The following is a 16,088-nucleotide window of genomic DNA, read 5'->3' on the forward strand; positions in this document are numbered from 1 at the left end:
CGACGCTGGAGGATGACATAAGCAGACCCACTTTTGGCCCACTATGGGGCTGTCACAAGCCACCAAGGACAGCCGCAGAACAACCAACGTGCCAGGAAACTCCAACAACATGGGTGTTGTTTCCCCTGCACCACTACGGTAGATCTGAGGGAGACTCTATTCAGTAGTTTTCTCCATTCGGGCCCCCTCACCCACCACTATCGTTATCATGGCGGGGTCTGGGGTTGTCACGTCTCTTGTAGACGCATCCACGGCAGCCGTATCAAGTGCAAAACAAGCTCTACGAACGGCAAGCGCTGCCCCAGAAGCTGCGCAGGTTGCATCCTCTTCGACGTTTGGTTTGCTAGGGCGTGTCATTCTATCGATATTGGGCGTGCTTCCAGGCGTTCTCTTCTGGGTGTCATACACCTTACCGACATGGCTTTTCACCCTGTTCTCTACTACTCTGACATTCACAATGAACTTTAGCTCTTTGTAGGCTCTATCAAACAAATATATTGCATTTTCATGACTAACAAACAACAGAGTACTGGTTGTTGTCTTCGCGGTCTCAACGGTCACCTACTTTGTTAGGTACCGCTACTTGACCATGTACGCCAGATTGCCACCTGAGCCACAACGCGAAGAACCACAAGTGGAGGTATTCCCAGAAAGTCAAGAAGGTGACCACAAGAGGGCTTTCGCAAACTACATGGACGAATTCTTGAGTGCCATCAAGGTGTTTGGCTACCTGGAGCGTCCAGTCTTCCACGAATTGACGCGCACTATGCAGACTCGACGACTTGCGGCGGGTGAAACGATTCTCTTAGAAGAAGAGAAGGGGTTCTGTTTGGTCATGGATGGTCTTGTACAGATCTTCGTCAAGTCGAAGCGCGAGAGTGGTGACTCTGACGAGGAGACATCAAATGAGTCGCGACACCAGGGCCACAGCCAAGGCTACCAGCTGTTGACTGAAGTGAAGAACGGAGCGCCGATGTCCTCGTTGTTCTCGATCTTGTCGTTGTTCACTGAGGACATCAAACTTCGCCATGACGATGATGAGGCAGACTCTAGTGTGCCAGAGACACCATACACAGGACGGCCAAGACCACCAATGACCCGCAACAGCAGCTTCGCAACAATGGATGACTCAGGACCACAGACACCTCAACACTTGCCCCGCGCACCGCCAGGGCATCGACGAGCTTCTTCAGCTCTAGCAAGCCCGACAGCTGGAGGGCGACTGCCAAGCGTACCGCCGCTGTCGTTAGATATTGATGAGTACGGCGACCGCATCAAACATACTAAGCTGAGGCGATCACCATCACGATCTTCCAAGTCCAAGTCTGCTCATCCAGATATTGTAGCTCGAGCAGTCGTGGACACAACAATCGCCATTATCCCTGCGACGGCATTCCACCGATTGACACGTGTCTACCCTAAATCGACCGCACAAATTGTTCAAGTCATTCTTACTCGCCTACAAAGAGTCACCCTTGCGACCAGCCATGCCTATCTGAGTCTGACTAATGAGGTCCTTCGTACGGAGAAGCTGATGAACAAGTACACGACGTACGATCTTCCCGGGTTTCTTCGCGATGCCCCTCTGGAGAGGCTCAAGGAGAAATTTGCCAAAGAGACAGAGCGTCTCGGTGCGGATGAGGGTATGCAAGGAATTGCATTGCACAATCCTGGTGCTGGACGTCGACGTCGATCTAGCACATCGATCAGACGCGGTACAGCTGCGCAAGCTCGACTTGCTGCGGCTAGAGGAACATCAATGGAGGCAAACAGCCAAGTTGAGGCCAAGAAAGCTTCCTTGGAGCCTCCCTTCCGCAACGATCGCATCAGTGCGGGTGACTTATTGACCAACACCCAGATGGCCCGTGGTGCTGGCCGGTCAGGTCGCGGCAACAGTTTCTCTCAACCGTACCAACATGACAATCGTCGAGACCCTCGCACCCCACTTGATGCTAGCAACTTCAACCCTTTTGCCTCATCGTCAACCCGACCGACTATGCAGCGACAAGAATCAATCGACGAGGCCACAATCTTCAGACAATCTGTTCTCGACTGCATGTTCAAAGCGATTGGCTTGACAGATCTGGAAAACCCGATGCCCAAGCCAGCCGGATCCGTAGAGCAATCGCCGCGAATGCTTTCATTTGACACCAAGAAGCAGAAGGCTGTTTTCACCAACGCATTCGGCCTTTTGGATCCTTTTGAGGGCGGGGACACCGAATCCATGGTGTCTGCGTCGAATCTTTCAAGCATTAGTGGCGTCAATCATCAAAATCTGCTTGAAGAAATTGTGAACGATGTAGAGATTGTCTACTTCCCGAAAGATGCTGTTCTGGTTGAACAAGGCGAAAGGAACCCTGGACTATACTATGTGGTGGACGGATTCCTCGACGTCAGTGTGGCCATTGACGAGGATAGCTCGGAATCGAATGTGCTTGGGACCTCGCCCACTGGAGCAGCTCTTAGTCAGGAAGAGCTTTTCGGTCCTCAACTCAGGCGAACATCAACAAGTGGCTCCGTACGCAATCTAGCTGAAAGTATCAACAAGAAGAGGAAACCACGCCGGAGCCTCTTCATGACTAAGCCTGGCGGGCTAGCTGGCTACCTAGGCACTGTGTCCTCGAACCGGTCGTTCGTTGACGTCACTGCGAAGACCGATGTGTATGTGGGTTTCTTGCCACGAGCATCAATTGAGAGGATTGTCGACAGATATCCAGTTGTCTTGCTCACCATGGCCAAACGCCTCACGACTCTCCTGCCTCGTCTCATCCAGCATATCGATTTTGCATTGGAGTGGGTACAAGTCAATGCGGGTCAGGTCATCTACAATCAAGGCGAGGAAAGCGATGCAATCTACATTGTGCTCAACGGACGTCTACGAGCTATTCAAGATGCGGAGAAGAGCGGCATCATGAAGGTCATTGGCGAGTATGGACAAGGCGAGAGCGTGGGTGAACTCGAAGTACTCACGGAGTCCGCACGCCCTGGGTCATTACACGCCATTCGAGATACAGAACTTGCGAAATTCCCGAAGACCCTGTTCAACAGCCTTGCGTTGGAACACCCTGGTATCACAATCAAGATCTCCAAAATCATTGCATCCCGTATGCGGTCGCTCATCGATGACCCTTTGCATGAACAGACAAAAGAGCGAGGTACCAAGGCAACACGCACGAACGTTTCATCTACCGTCAATCTACGAACAATCGCCATCCTACCTGTTACATCTGGTATACCAGTGGTCGACTTCGCCAGCCGTCTTATGAATGCCCTCACTCAGATCGGCACTCCGCGAGGCGTTGTGTCGCTCAATCAGGCCGCCATTCTCAATCACCTTGGGCGTCATGCTTTCAACCGTATGGGCAAGCTGAAGCTGTCGCAGTATCTAGCCGACCTTGAAGAAAAGTACGGTATGATCCTTTACGTAGCCGATACACCGGTCAAATCGCCCTGGACGCAAACATGCATCAGCCAAGCAGATTGTATCCTACTTGTTGGTTTAGCCGAATTGTCGCCAAACATTGGAGAATACGAGCGCTTCCTCTTGACGACAAAGACAACAGCCCGCAAGGAGCTTGTTATGCTGCACTCGGAGCGTTACTGTCCTCCCGGATTGACACGTAAGTGGCTGCGCAATCGCCCCTGGATCAATGGAAGCCATCATCACATCCAGATGTCGTTCCGTGCCACGCAAGAGCCGGTTCATCATGCAGGACGTCGTTTCGGTAACGCGCTGAAGCAGCGTGTGCAGGTCATCCAAGCCGAGATACAAAAGTATACCTCCAGGAGAGTTCGACAGACACCGTTGTACTCTGCGGAGACGCCTTTCAAGGGCGACTTCCACCGACTTGCAAGACGACTCTGTGGCAAGTCTGTTGGTCTCGTTCTAGGTGGGGGAGGCGCTCGAGGTATCTCGCAGATCGGTATCATCAGAGCGCTCGAAGAGACAGGCATTCCTATCGACATCGTAGGTGGTACCTCCATTGGCGCCTTCATCGGTGCGCTCTATGCATGGGATGCAGACGTTGTTCCCATGTACGGACGTGCGAAGAAGTTCGCTGGCCGCATGGGCAGCATGTGGAGATTCGCACTCGACTTGACGTACCCTTCGTAAGTACACTTTAACTTAGCCTACTACTGTGACCTGACAACAGCAGCGCATCCTACACAACTGGCCACGAGTTCAATCGCGGAATCTTCAAGACCTTCGGCAACTCACAGATGGAAGACTCCTGGCTCGAGTTCTACTGCAACACAACCAACATCAGCAAATCGCGCTCTGAGATCCACACCTCAGGCTACGTCTGGCGCTACGTTCGCGCTTCTATGTCTCTCGCCGGCCTGCTCCCTCCACTCTGCGACAATGGTAGTATGCTGCTCGACGGCGGGTACATCGACAACCTGACTGTCGCACACATGAAGAGTCTCGGCGCAGATGTGATCTTCGCTGTCGATGTCGGCAGCTTGGACGATGACACACCACAGTCGTTCGGCGACTCACTATCCGGTTTCTGGGCCACCTTCAATCGCTGGAACCCATTCTCCGCATATCCCAACCCACCGACCTTATCCGAGATCCAATCTCGCCTCGCCTACGTGTCCAGTATCGACGCGCTAGAGCGCGCGAAAACTACACCAGGCTGCAGGTACATGCGTCCGCCTATCGACCCGTACGGCACGCTCGATTTCGCGAAGTTTGAGGAAATCTATGAAGTGGGATATAAGTATGGTAAGGAGTTCTTAACGGGGCTGAAGGAGCAGGGTGTGCTGCCTATTACGGAGGAGACAGAGAAGGAGAAGGATCTGAGGAGGACTATGGCACCGAGGCGGTAAGTCAATACGCCTTTCTGTGCATGCTCGAGCTAACGATGTACAGAGCATCTATCTAGGGCAAGGGAAAAGGACTGTGGTGGCGGCGGAAGTAGACGAGAACTTGCAAGTTGCTCGATTGTTCTTGCTGCGGTTTCCATGCGGCTGAGAACGACCGAGTCAGCTATTACCAAAAGGGTAAATGACAAGGAAGGCATAACTGCTAGGAACGTACGCGCAATGTATGCGGACTGGAACACCTAGTTGCCGTCACGGTTAACGGCTCGTAGCGTCTGGACTACTATAGCGCAACGAACCCCACACTGGCTTAATCTGGCCGACGACCTCAATATGGAAATATTTGGATACTACATTGGCGTACCCTTCCTAAGTTTGCGCTTCCTCCACTGTCCAATAGGCGAAGCCGGGTAGTACCCGCATATTGTGATTCTCAGAAGTAACGGACGCCCCCTACCTAGGGGTGTGAAGAGTTTCTGAGTTGCTAATTGGTAGATTACGTCTGGTTGACCTACCCCGCTGTCAAACCAATATATTGTGTCCAATGGGTGACCGTATGTTGCCCAGGGACTCGATATTGGCCCGATTCAGGGTGTCCGTTACTTCTGAGAATCACAATATGCAGCTACTTCAGCCTCAAGTTGCAGCGCATAAGTCGAGATCCTCAGCCTTATCATCATTCCCAGGCTCAAAGCCTCACTACCTGCAACATATTGACCACTCCTTTCTTTGTCTGGTAGACTTTTTTGAAGCCCTACAGATATTAAGCGCCTTCACATGAAGCTACTAATGCATTGCATGGCAAGAGCCGCCCACGTGTGCTCCTCATTCCTCAGTGCTTCATGCGCTAACGTCAGCCTGACCAACGACCCTCCTATTGTCCTTACATTTGGAGCCGATCAGAGTTTGCGCAGCCATTGGAATCACTAGCCGAAAAGTGGAAACAACTGCGAAGAAGCATTGACTAGAGACAAGTATCCTATCAACAGCATGCAAAGAAGGTATGGAGGTGTAGGAGGATTGTTCTATAAATTAGGGCCATAGACAAGAGGTTCCGACTCTATCTAGCACACATATCTTGTTTGTTTCCTCCAATCCGAGTTATTCTCTCGCCATGGCCTTCCGCTTCGCTCAAAGGCCAGTCAATTCACTGGACTCTGCCCCCCCCTACGATCTCCGAAGCCATCATCGAAAACCACGCCGGCTTCATCCGCGTCCCAGTCGGCATAGTAGGTCCCCTCAAGATCCTCGGATCTGAGAACACTAGCGATGACTTCTTCGCCCCCCTAGCTACGGTCGAGCCAACCCTCATCGCCTCATGCTCCCGCGGCTGCAAAGCCTTCACCGAGTCCGGCGGTCTACAATTAGGAAGGTGTGGCAAGGGATGGCGGGTTCGGATGCAATATTCACACTGCCAATACCGTAGCCATGATGTTCATTGCTTGCGGACAAGACGCTGGAAGTGTTGCGAAAAGCGCTTGGGCGCATCTCAGCACCACTTTGAATCAGGAGACGAAGAATCTCAAGTTGAGTCTCTTCTTCCCAAGTCTGCCTGTGGGCATTGTGGGTGGAGGAGCCATATATGCATCGCAGAAAGCGAGTCTAGAGTTGTTGAAGTGTCGCGGTCCGGGGAGCAAGAGGAAACTGGCAGGTCTGGTGACGTGCTTCTCTATGGCGTTGGGTACCAGTGCGGCGGCGGCGATTGCGAGTGGAGGGTTTACAAATGCGCATAAGATACTTGCGAGGGATAAGGTGGATAAGAGCAAGCTATAGCTGGCTAGTAGTGTTGATGCCTGGTATCGAAGATTCAGTTCAATGTTCTATACATTTCGAAAGTACCCCTGCGAGGCCGCCAAGCGAGTCTTTCTTAATGTTGTATTGTGCCAGGAGAGGAGTTGGACGTGACATGGTGGGGCTGCTGGATTGCTTGCATTTATGACGTCATCCATTTCAATTGATAGAGAGGCATGAGTGAACACACCAAATCTCATCGTTCCATAAACCAGACTGAAGCCGAGGCCTTTCGACTAACATTTTCCAGCGCGTCTCATCGTGGGATGCCTCTTTTTGCGATAGCTTGACGACACCGGTTTACATGCCTGTCGAAGTTGTCTTTGCGGTTGTATTGCTTCTGCGGTGTTGAACAGTACAAGTTTGGGCAGAACAGTCGAACCTCTGAATGAAAGCGATCTTTGTGGACGGTAAACTCATGTCGCTCAAGGTCTTTTCGCAAACCAAACGCCGCTGTACAGAGAACACACGTATATCGAAGGTTGTGTTTGCGATTGTAGTGAGTTCTGAACAGTCAGACTGATAACGGCAGGATTTGCTCGGTAGGGCACTTACCTTCTTTGGCCCGGCGTTCGGAACCGAAGGTCGCAGTCTGAACACGCATATTTCAAGTCGTCTATACTGACCGTGGTTACAGAAGATTCTGTCGCAACACTTGTGGTCGATCGACTCGCCTGTGTTGCAAGTGAAGTGGAACTTCCAACAGAGGACTTTGTAGCCACCGGGATGAGGGACGAGCCGAAGCTCCTGATTGACGACCGCGTTGGCGAGCTTTCAATGGGCGAATCTGACGGCAAGACAGGCGACGAAAGGGCCGATGAACCTCCGTTGAAAGTCAGTCCTTCTCTAGGGACGGTAAAGTTGATTGGTGTCGTTGGCAGGTTGCAAAATTTTGCAAAGAACCGGACTTGCTGATCGTGTGAAGCTGCAATTTTCGTCGCAAACGAGGTGTCGACAGTATGCCAATTCGTTGGAAGGGCTTCTGGATATTTGCCTGTGTTTGGTTGCCTCGGCCTGGTCAGCAAAACTCTCATAAGTTTGCTAGAAACCTACCACTGGTGATCTTCGTCCGCCAGCACCAACGACGGATATGCGGAAGGCAGTACGACAGGTAGTGACACTGGCACTGCGGTCGGAATCCAGACATTCGGATGTGCTAAATCTGATTCTGAGGACAAAAACACATCGGTCTCTTGCCGTAGGTCTGATAATTTGGAGGATGTCGCGGCTTGGTCCTGGGAACGATCTGGAAAGCTAGTGCAGGATCGTTTATCTGCAAGCCTGGAATTCGTACCATCCGATGTAGGCCTGGGAGATCTCGCTTTGAAAAGCTTGAGCTTTCGTTTCCGCCGTGGAGGTTCTGGAGAATGATGATGGTCGGATAGCGAACGTCTCTTACGTCCTGACATCAGTTCGGCTTCTGCGTCGAAGAACATGCGATTACTACCAAGGGTTTTCTCCCATCGATGAGGTACTTTGCCCACGATAGGCATGGGTGCATGATGCCAAGGGTTGAACTCGCTATCAACCGCATCCAGCTCGAATGGCTCCTTTGCCTGTACTTTGGGCTTGCTTGTTGCGTCTACTTCTGATATTGGCGGCATAGGTTGGAATGCATTTGAAGACCCATAAAGATGCGAGAATATCACCGGATTGGGCGCATACTCGACATCGCTTGGGTTCACGAAAGTACTTGACTGATCCAGGTTTGCTGGCGCGATACGGAGATGTGAGGAGCGATGGGCTAGCTCAATTAGCTCAATATCCAACATGCCAGGACGTAAACTCACCATGAGGGTCCGTGAGCCTCTGTAACATCGATCGTTTGTCGATACCAAGGACCTCCTCCGAAGCAAGATGTTCTTTCCCCTTACTCGAGCCTGCATCTTTCTTGTACGTGCTACTGGATACTCTCAGCGTTGTCTTTGATTGTGCTGCTGAAGTGGTGTCGTTGAATTTTTTGGGACCAGGCCAGACTCCGCGTATCTTCCTGATACGATTGACCAAACTCGTCCGTTCTGTTTCCACTTCATCCGGACGAGATTCTTGTACCAATCCAGTATGAGCAGTGCTCTGCACCACTTCCTTGTCTGAGAATCTAGACCGAGCGAGCTCATCATCTCGGGCTTCAGACTCCTCATTTTTCGTAGTGGTACTGGAGCTGCTCGCACATGGTATCTCCTCGCCGACTACGCGCCATAAGCCGGCCTCGACATCATCATTCGGAACGAACTTCCTCACCCGAAGGACCTTGAAACTTGGAACAGCTTCTGTTTCGATCACGTCTTCCTTCGTCCGTCTCTTCCTGCGATAGCAAAAGCATACCAATAGTCCCAAAATGGCAACCACTGGTATAAGCACGGCAAGCGTGATGGTAAGTTTAGGGTAAGGCGACGATCTACCAAACTGCGACGACTCTGCGCTCGCACCACCAGCGACCAGTGTTTCTCGGGGCAAAATGGCCATGGTGCGTGTGGGCGATTTCTTGCACGCGAAAACCTCGATACCATCCTTCACGCGCAGGCCACATGAGATTAAGGAGATTTCATCAAGGCAACAAGGCTACGGGAGGCATACTGATGGTTGTGCTGTCGTGGCGCAGCTGGCCTATCATAGATGCAGGTGGCGTTTTTCCTGAATCCGTCATCTGGATTGGGAGTGGAGGACTTGCAGCACATCACCAGCAGGATAAGCCGGCAACAATTTTTTCTGTCTATGTGTCTGGATTCTAAGCGTCGATCTAGGGGTTCACAACAAATGAATTAATCCTGTACTATGCCTCCGATACCTCAGAAGATCAATACATACCTTACGTTATCCACACCTCGATCTCAACCAAATGCTATGCACGTCGCATCTAGACACCGTCACTGCGCAAGTTTCCCTGCCCTTATCCTATTTTGTCTGAGCAAGCTGTACCTGCATTTGGGCAAACTGAAGAAGTTCAGCCAGTCAAGCTGTCGTCGCACTTGCATACCTTCGGCTGCATGTCTTACGCGGTTCCTTGATATGTAAGAGCCGAATAAACGGCGACAGAGTGATAGACGTCATACGTCAGCCTTGCAAAATTCTTCCTGGTTTTCTCGTCACATCAGTAGACAGTATCCCATTCCATATGGCGCGTTGAGATACAATCTTTCAACATACCCGAACTCTGTCCCAGGCTGAGTGATGCTGTCTAACTTGTGAAGCTTCCTTACCTATTCAAACGTGCTTTCACCAATCACGAAGCAGTTTTCTATTCGAAACTGCGGGTGGAGTTCTATCCACAATATGAAAAGCATCAACCTCGAAGAGAATTTTGGATACATTCCTTTCTGAGCCTCGGAAGCTTTCTCCAGCTTTGTGTTCGTTGTGACGATGAAGGGTTCAGAACTAAGTCGAGGCTATTTCAGCGCAACATTCATGACGTCATCCGCTCTCTCTCACGATAAGCACCAAGGAGCACGTCGTAGGGTTACAACTTCAATGTTTGGTCTAAACCCCAGTGTGGGTATGACTGAAAAGTTTGAAAATGATGCGGACGGAGTCGCAGTCACAATTGCAAGAAGGCCTCCAGACTTCGCGAGAATGTGGGACGGGATCGGGAGATGTGCCGCCGCTAGCGCATTCCAGATCCGGATGCTTGGTCGAGCTGAGGAAGAACTCCACGACCTCTCTACGAAGGCTTTGTTCGACTGCGGACCCTCCAATACGCAACGATCATAATCTCAAGATGAGTTTCAGGTTTAACTGGAGGTCTTGAAGGCAAGATGTTGGTAGCGAGACATGAGCTGCAAGGGATGAGAAGGAGGCTGGGGGTGGACGTCTACAGTCGATCTGAGCGCCCTCATTGCCTTTGGTAGCGTGCAAGCCAGGTCCAGCCAACGTGGGTGGCTGATACTTGGGGAAGAGTGGAGGTCCGTATCGCTCTATCACAACCACCAGCCCACTACAGCCCTACCAGCATTGAGACCCACTCCACACAAGGCGCTGAACCGCCACACAGTTCCAAGCGCAACATCATGTCGACTACTATACCTAGAGCTGTGGCGTTCTTGTACTACGTTGCAGGAGTGAGCCACCAGACCTCAGTTGGAGCTTCTGGGAGATACTGACATCGCGGCTACACAGGCGTGTATGAGGGGCAGCGTCTATCTCGTCGCAGCGACCTACGCGTTCGAATGCTTCAATCGATACACTGCGTGGTTCCCCATTTGCATTAAGGTCTTGCAGGGACAGTATATATCATCTCCTAGCTAGATAGCAACTCGGTGCAGTATTTCATGTACCCCATAGTCCTACGTTATCGTTTACCGTAGCTATCAGTATACTACAGCGGCCCACGCCGCCACAGATGCGAACGTTTCCCAATCTATCATGACTGTCGAATTAACGCTTTCACAGTCACCATCCGATACCGGACATGAACACTTCAACTCACCTGTATCTTTCCCTTGTGGGCTCCGAACAACTGCTTTCAAAACATGTAACATCCAGCGTGATTTCAAGCTACCAAAATGTTGGTGTCGTTGCGTCGTGAATTTCTGGGTCTTTATAACTACGGCACGAGGTTCGGGACCTAAGCCCTCCAATCCATAGCTGAAACACAGACTTTCACATCCGATTCCCTATAGGTATTGCCGCTACTTCTTGTAACAAGCAGCTGTAGCCAATACGATGTTATCTATGTAAAGAATCGATTTCAATTGCTGCCACTTGTGTTTGCTGATACTCCACTCGTAGGTGGGGCTCTTCTTCTCCACATCCCCACTTCAACATCACGACACTCAGTCACGACACGGACAACATCACCGAGAAAGAGCAAAGGTCTTGTTTCGATTACACAAACACTAAAAGAATCTGATACAACCACGACGACTGAACGATTGCCTTCCCGCAAACGTACGCTTGGAAGGCAGCATACTTTCTTCACTTCGATCCAAAGCTATTGTGACCTTGTTCTCCACCTAGCTTTTCGCAGTTACTCGTTTGTTTCAGACTTTAAGGATTCTTTTTCCTGAACGTGCCCTGGGCTCTGGACACAATTGGATATATCTTTTGACTCTGACAAACCTACAACACCACCACCTTCAACACCGGTAAACACAACCGCCATCGCCCGCACACCATGGCATCACCATCCCAACCCCACACCCATCCGGAACTTATCTACACGCCCCCGCCTTCAACCACAGCCCCGCCTGCTCTAACAGGAAGCGCAAACATCTCAATCAGAGAATACATATACTTCCTCCCTTACCCTCTCCCAAAGGGCACGCCGGTCCCCTACACACCAGGCCTCCCGGACACCAACCCACTCAACCTCCCACCGCATCCATTCGAGCCCACCAGCACGCTCGTCCTTACCTCGCCAAGGAAAACATTCGTCGATCTGCGGTACCGCAAGCCCGTCGCGACCAACGAGTCCCCCCTCCCAAACCACGGTGAGAGGGAGAGACTGGAATGGGGATTCGCAGGGACTTCCTCATCGAGTCTGGCGGAGGGAGGGAGGCATGAGAAGTACGGAGAGTTTGGCCATTCGACATGGACGCACTGGCTAGACTCGCGCTATCCCGTCGAGCACCCGAACATTCCTGTCGACGAGGGCGATATGTACGCACTTTCCCCCTCGCTGTTTCTCGAGCACGGGCACGCGTTTCACCCGCATCTCGACCGGGTCGCGGGGCATGAGGAGCTGTGGCGTAGTGTCGGCGCTTTATCTACGAATGCGGATGGGAGTAAGGTCTGTGTGGTGCTGAGATATCATGACGTAGAGGAAGGGATACGCGGCGTGGTGATTAGGACTGGGCAGTTTTGTCAAGGAATTCTTATGCACGGGCTGGTTGCTACGACGGAGAGGTGGGAGTTTGATGTAGAGGGGAAGGAGGAGGGCGGGGTGGGGGAGGAGACGTGGAAGAGGACGGCAAGGACGGGAGATCTGTTTTTGCCGTGCAGTGTTACGTTTAGGCCGGAGGTGGTGCAGTTGGGTGGGAGGGTGAGGTATGGAGGGTTTGAGTGGGTTGTTGAGGAGGCTTGGGAGTGGAAGTGAGGAGTGCAAGAATCGGGAAAGGGATGATTGAGCGCTTTTGACTAGGAAGACTTGAAGAATCCTGGACATCATGTGCTTCTGCGCACTCGCATCGCATTGACCGTGTAGAAAAGGAAACCAACATCACTGATGACACAGCTGTTTGCGCACCTCTAGTTCATGGGGGCGTGGTTGCATTTGCAAAACTAGGTATCATTCACAAGATGTGTCTTTGACAGACCTAAACGCCGCCCATGCTGGGAGTATCCATCACCAGACCCTGACTTTTGAATCCATCGTAAGGCATAGCACAGAACCGAACCACTACTTTGGCGAGTAGCTTATTTCTTCTTGTTCTCCTCCTCCTCGGCCTTAGCCGCGGCACGGGCAGCGCGCTTGCCGATGAGGCGGGCCTCAGAGCGGGCGTCACGGAGCTTCCTGTAAGCGTTCTCCTCGCTCTTGTAGTCACCAAGGGAACCCTCCTCGAAGACGGGGGTGTTCTTGATGGGCAGGATGTTGCTGCGGACAACGTTCTCGCCAGACTTGGCGGCCTTGACGTCCTCGGCGGAGGCGTCACCCTGCTTGGTCTTGCCGTTGCGGCGGGGGAAGAGGATGAGGCGCTTGCGGTACTCCTGGAGGCGCTCGACGTTGGCCTTGAGGGACTCCTCGGAGAGGTTCTGGCGGCGAGGGTCGACGGAGATACCGATGGTGCGGGCGAACTTGCGGGGAATGCCAGCAGCTGGGAAGTGTTAGTGGATGTTGAGGTCGCGTAGACGGAGGCATGTACCCTTCAGCTCAACGAGCGAGAAACCACGGCCGGGCCTGACGCGGCGGTTGTCTGTTCCAAGTCAGCACATGCGCTGCCTCGATTGCCTGCTTCCACATACACTTGACGGTAGGGCATCGCACAACGGGGCGGAGGAGGTCGACGGGGCGAGGAGCGACCTTCGCAGCCTTGGCAACACGGGCGTTGCGTCTGGACTTCTTCTTGCCAGGCTATTCGAGCGTTAACATCTGAACACAGGCGCCACTGCTCTCAGCGGAGTGAGAGGGGATTTACCTGGTCGAAGTGCACGCGGACGTAGCGTTGCCTGGGAGAGTCAGCCAAAGTTTGCGCATGTGCAGGGCGGTGTCGCATACCAGTCCTTGTGGAAATGGTTCTTCTGGATCTGCTGGTTGTGCTTGATGGCCATTTTTGCAGATTTCTACACGGTCAATTAGTCGTCTGTCGGTCGAGTGCGATTGCGCGGCGTGGTCTGCGTACCTGTCGATGGACCTGTGGTTAGTACGGGCTGACGGCTGGAAGTTCGACGTTCTTCGAGAGATTTTGCAAGCATCCGCGCTAGCGGTGCGTAGCGGGTCGCTTGCCGCGGTGGAACATTTCGCCGGTCTTGGCGGTGAACGTCAAACGTCGACACGACACGACACGGACGGACAGCTCACCAACAAGATCATGATTTTGATCGTCATGTGTCGAATTACAGTTTGTTATTGCATCTTATAATGGCCATGCGCTTACAAGCTGCACACTACGTATTTGGAGCTCTGCTCAACGCTGAGATCGAACAAGGTGAAGCAACAATGGCCGGTGCGCTACAGCACCAGCGAACAGAAGGGGATATCATACCAAACATTGCAAAGTCAGACAGATCCAAGCTGCCTATCCAAAGGCCGTAACATCGTAGCTAGTAGCAGGCATCCTGCACAATGATCAGGAACGATTTACTCTCGCAAGCCTCCAATGCCTAGACCTACACCGTGATCCACGCATCCCCGCGGACTAGCGTGGTGCCCTGCAGACTCCGGCCGCCGCTTCTCAATCTCCTTCGGGCGTGTCGAACTGTGGCCTTTTTTGACGTGACCGAAGATCTTGCTCTGCACAAGGTTGGAGGGTGGCGGTGCATGCATAGCCTTGGGCGGAGGTGCTCGCCGTAGCATACTCGTGGCCATCTGACTCGCCTGAGACTCGATGATCTCGTCACCTTTCCGGTCGGTGAATGTCTCTTCCTCGCCTATGCTGGAGGCTGTAATGGTCGAGTTGGAGCTATGTCGACGCTCATGCGCAGGCTTCTGCTGGTAGTGAGCAGGCGGCGCGGACTGAGGGATGGCCGCAGGCATGTAGTTTGGTGGGGTACGTGGTGGCCTAGCATATGGATGCGATCGCCTGTTTGGGGTATTGGGGAGAGAAGACATGGACTGCGCACCTCTGTGGTGCCCTCGGGACCTTGGTGCATGTGGGGCCGTCCTGGGCGTTGTGGGAGCCGTGGCAGTCTCCTGGCTGAGCATCTTGTCGGCAAGAAGGAGGGCCTCAAAGTTGTTGGATCCTCGAATGTTGTCATTGGAGAGAGGAGTGCGATGCAGTCGTCGCGGCGCAGGCTGCTGCGGAGTGCCAAAGGTTGAGCGTGGCGATCCATGCTCGTTCATGTGCTCAAGAAAAGGCGCCATGTGGTCCCTGTTTTTACGGATCCTGGACTTGAGGCGGTCGTTCTCTTCAATGAGACTGGCTAGCTCGCCCTCTCTGTGCTCGGTCAAGCGCTTCTGCTGCTCGAACAAGTCGCGAAGCTGTTCGTTCTCGGCCTGCAGGGCCTGATGCTGGCGGCTCATCTCGGCCATGATGATGGCATTGGCGGCGTTGGCAGTCTCAGCATAGCTCGGTTCAGGAGGAGCTGCAGCCTGGCGGCGCTTCTCTTCGGCCTGCTGCAGAACATCCAGCTCCCTGTGCGCCATCGCAAGCTCCACTGCCATGCGACTTGCAGCTTCCTGACTTTCCATCACAGCCATGTTGTGTTGCAGCTTGTAGTGGGCGGCGGACAGCCTGATGTCGCGCAGGGCGGTGGTGAGGTCTTGGACCATGGATCGAAGCTCGTCGGCGGAGGCATTGCTGACCTGGTCATGGGAGTACAGCACTGCGGCTGCTGCCTCGACGAGCGCTGTGGTGTTGCTGGCAAGCTTCGAAGTGGGCGGCGGCGACGTGAGCTGCGGGGTTGGAGGCGTTGGAGGCGTCGGCGTGCGGACTGGAGCAGGACGTGTGTGGGGGACCTGTGACGAGGGCGGCGGTGTTATGGAGCTGGAGCGCGACTTCAGGTCAGCCGTCTCGGCGCGCGTTTCCTCGGTAGCCGGCAGCAGGGAAGCCTCCATGGCGTCCAGAGCTATGACAGTATGCGGTATGGCGGGCGTGGTGATGTTTGTGCAACAAGTGCGGGAGGTGTTCGAGGTGTTCGAGGTGTTCGAGGTAGGTGCTTGCAGGCGGGCCCAGGACGAGTCCGGCGATCGCGTTCGCGGCGCGTGCAGCGGGCAAGTGTCGCGAAAGCTATGCGACCGTGATGCGTCCAGCAATCTCTCATGCAACCGTTGCGGAGACGCGCAAACGTCAACGTGCGGGTGGTGAGGGAGGTGTGGAGCGGGCAGTAAGGCGCGGAGCTCGGGGGCGTGCACTGTAGTACTTAGTGCTGAACGTTGT

General features: G+C 53.1%; 6 protein-coding genes across 6 annotated transcripts; 3 read left to right on the plus strand and 3 right to left on the minus strand.

The window, feature by feature from the left end:
• Window positions 1-94: 94 nt before the first annotated feature.
• BU25DRAFT_356651 (lysophospholipase NTE1) lies at window positions 95-5,174 on the plus strand. Its single transcript, XM_033699611.1, has 4 exons — window positions 95-474; window positions 526-4,110; window positions 4,158-4,829; window positions 4,877-5,174. The coding sequence occupies exons 1-4, from the start codon at window positions 209-211 to the stop codon at window positions 4,887-4,889; spliced, it is 4,536 nt and encodes a 1,511-aa protein (XP_033568060.1). The 5' UTR covers window positions 95-208; the 3' UTR covers window positions 4,890-5,174.
• A 767-nt stretch (window positions 5,175-5,941) lies between these two features.
• Window positions 5,942-6,600, plus strand: BU25DRAFT_417010 (substrate-binding domain of hmg-CoA reductase; the record flags this gene model as incomplete). Its single annotated transcript, XM_033699920.1, has 2 exons — window positions 5,942-6,056; window positions 6,254-6,600. The coding sequence occupies 2 exons, from the start codon at window positions 5,942-5,944 to the stop codon at window positions 6,598-6,600; spliced, it is 462 nt and encodes a 153-aa protein (XP_033568061.1).
• A 1,067-nt stretch (window positions 6,601-7,667) lies between these two features.
• Window positions 7,668-9,084, minus strand: BU25DRAFT_453584 (uncharacterized protein; the record flags this gene model as incomplete). Its single annotated transcript, XM_033700100.1, has 2 exons — window positions 7,668-8,362; window positions 8,409-9,084. The coding sequence occupies 2 exons, from the start codon at window positions 9,082-9,084 to the stop codon at window positions 7,668-7,670; spliced, it is 1,371 nt and encodes a 456-aa protein (XP_033568062.1).
• Window positions 9,085-11,231: 2,147 nt separating this feature from the next.
• On the plus strand, window positions 11,232-12,649 carry BU25DRAFT_465096 (uncharacterized protein; the record flags this gene model as incomplete). The annotated part of the gene is made up of 1 exon (XM_033700141.1): window positions 11,232-12,649. Exon 1 carries the CDS (start codon window positions 11,729-11,731, stop codon window positions 12,647-12,649), a length of 921 nt encoding a protein of 306 aa, XP_033568063.1. The 5' UTR covers window positions 11,232-11,728.
• Window positions 12,650-12,709: 60 nt separating this feature from the next.
• On the minus strand, window positions 12,710-13,920 carry BU25DRAFT_436217 (60S ribosomal protein L13). Its single transcript, XM_033700010.1, has 6 exons — window positions 13,893-13,920; window positions 13,769-13,833; window positions 13,689-13,719; window positions 13,516-13,624; window positions 13,416-13,466; window positions 12,710-13,367 (listed from the first exon to the last, which is right to left on the minus strand). The coding sequence occupies exons 2-6, from the start codon at window positions 13,819-13,821 to the stop codon at window positions 12,970-12,972; spliced, it is 642 nt and encodes a 213-aa protein (XP_033568064.1). The 5' UTR covers window positions 13,822-13,833; window positions 13,893-13,920; the 3' UTR covers window positions 12,710-12,969.
• A 198-nt stretch (window positions 13,921-14,118) lies between these two features.
• Window positions 14,119-16,068, minus strand: BU25DRAFT_405712 (uncharacterized protein). Its single transcript, XM_033699855.1, has one exon. It carries the CDS (start codon window positions 15,764-15,766, stop codon window positions 14,351-14,353), a length of 1,416 nt encoding a protein of 471 aa, XP_033568065.1. The 5' UTR covers window positions 15,767-16,068; the 3' UTR covers window positions 14,119-14,350.
• Window positions 16,069-16,088: the final 20 nt, after the last annotated feature.

Source organism: Macroventuria anomochaeta (assembly GCF_010093625.1).
Source record: "Macroventuria anomochaeta strain CBS 525.71 unplaced genomic scaffold BU25scaffold_1, whole genome shotgun sequence".
In the NCBI taxonomy this organism is placed as follows: domain Eukaryota; kingdom Fungi; phylum Ascomycota; class Dothideomycetes; order Pleosporales; family Didymellaceae; genus Macroventuria; species Macroventuria anomochaeta.

Coding starts and splice junctions, on each gene's coding strand:
- BU25DRAFT_356651 (XM_033699611.1), top strand. CDS start 209: ATGGCGGGGTCTGGGGTTGTCACGTCTCTTGTAGACGCATCCACGGCA. Junction 475..525: donor ACAATGAACTTTAGCTCTTT/GTAGGCTCTATC, acceptor AACAAACAACAG/AGTACTGGTTGTTGTCTTCG. Junction 4,111..4,157: donor CTCGACTTGACGTACCCTTC/GTAAGTACACTT, acceptor TGACAACAGCAG/CGCATCCTACACAACTGGCC.
- BU25DRAFT_436217 (XM_033700010.1), bottom strand. CDS start 13,821: ATGGCCATCAAGCACAACCAGCAGATCCAGAAGAACCATTTCCACAAG. Junction 13,625..13,688: donor TCCGCGTGCACTTCGACCAG/GTAAATCCCCTC, acceptor ACGCTCGAATAG/CCTGGCAAGAAGAAGTCCAG. Junction 13,467..13,515: donor GCGATGCCCTACCGTCAAGT/GTATGTGGAAGC, acceptor GACTTGGAACAG/ACAACCGCCGCGTCAGGCCC.
- BU25DRAFT_405712 (XM_033699855.1), bottom strand. CDS start 15,766: ATGGAGGCTTCCCTGCTGCCGGCTACCGAGGAAACGCGCGCCGAGACG.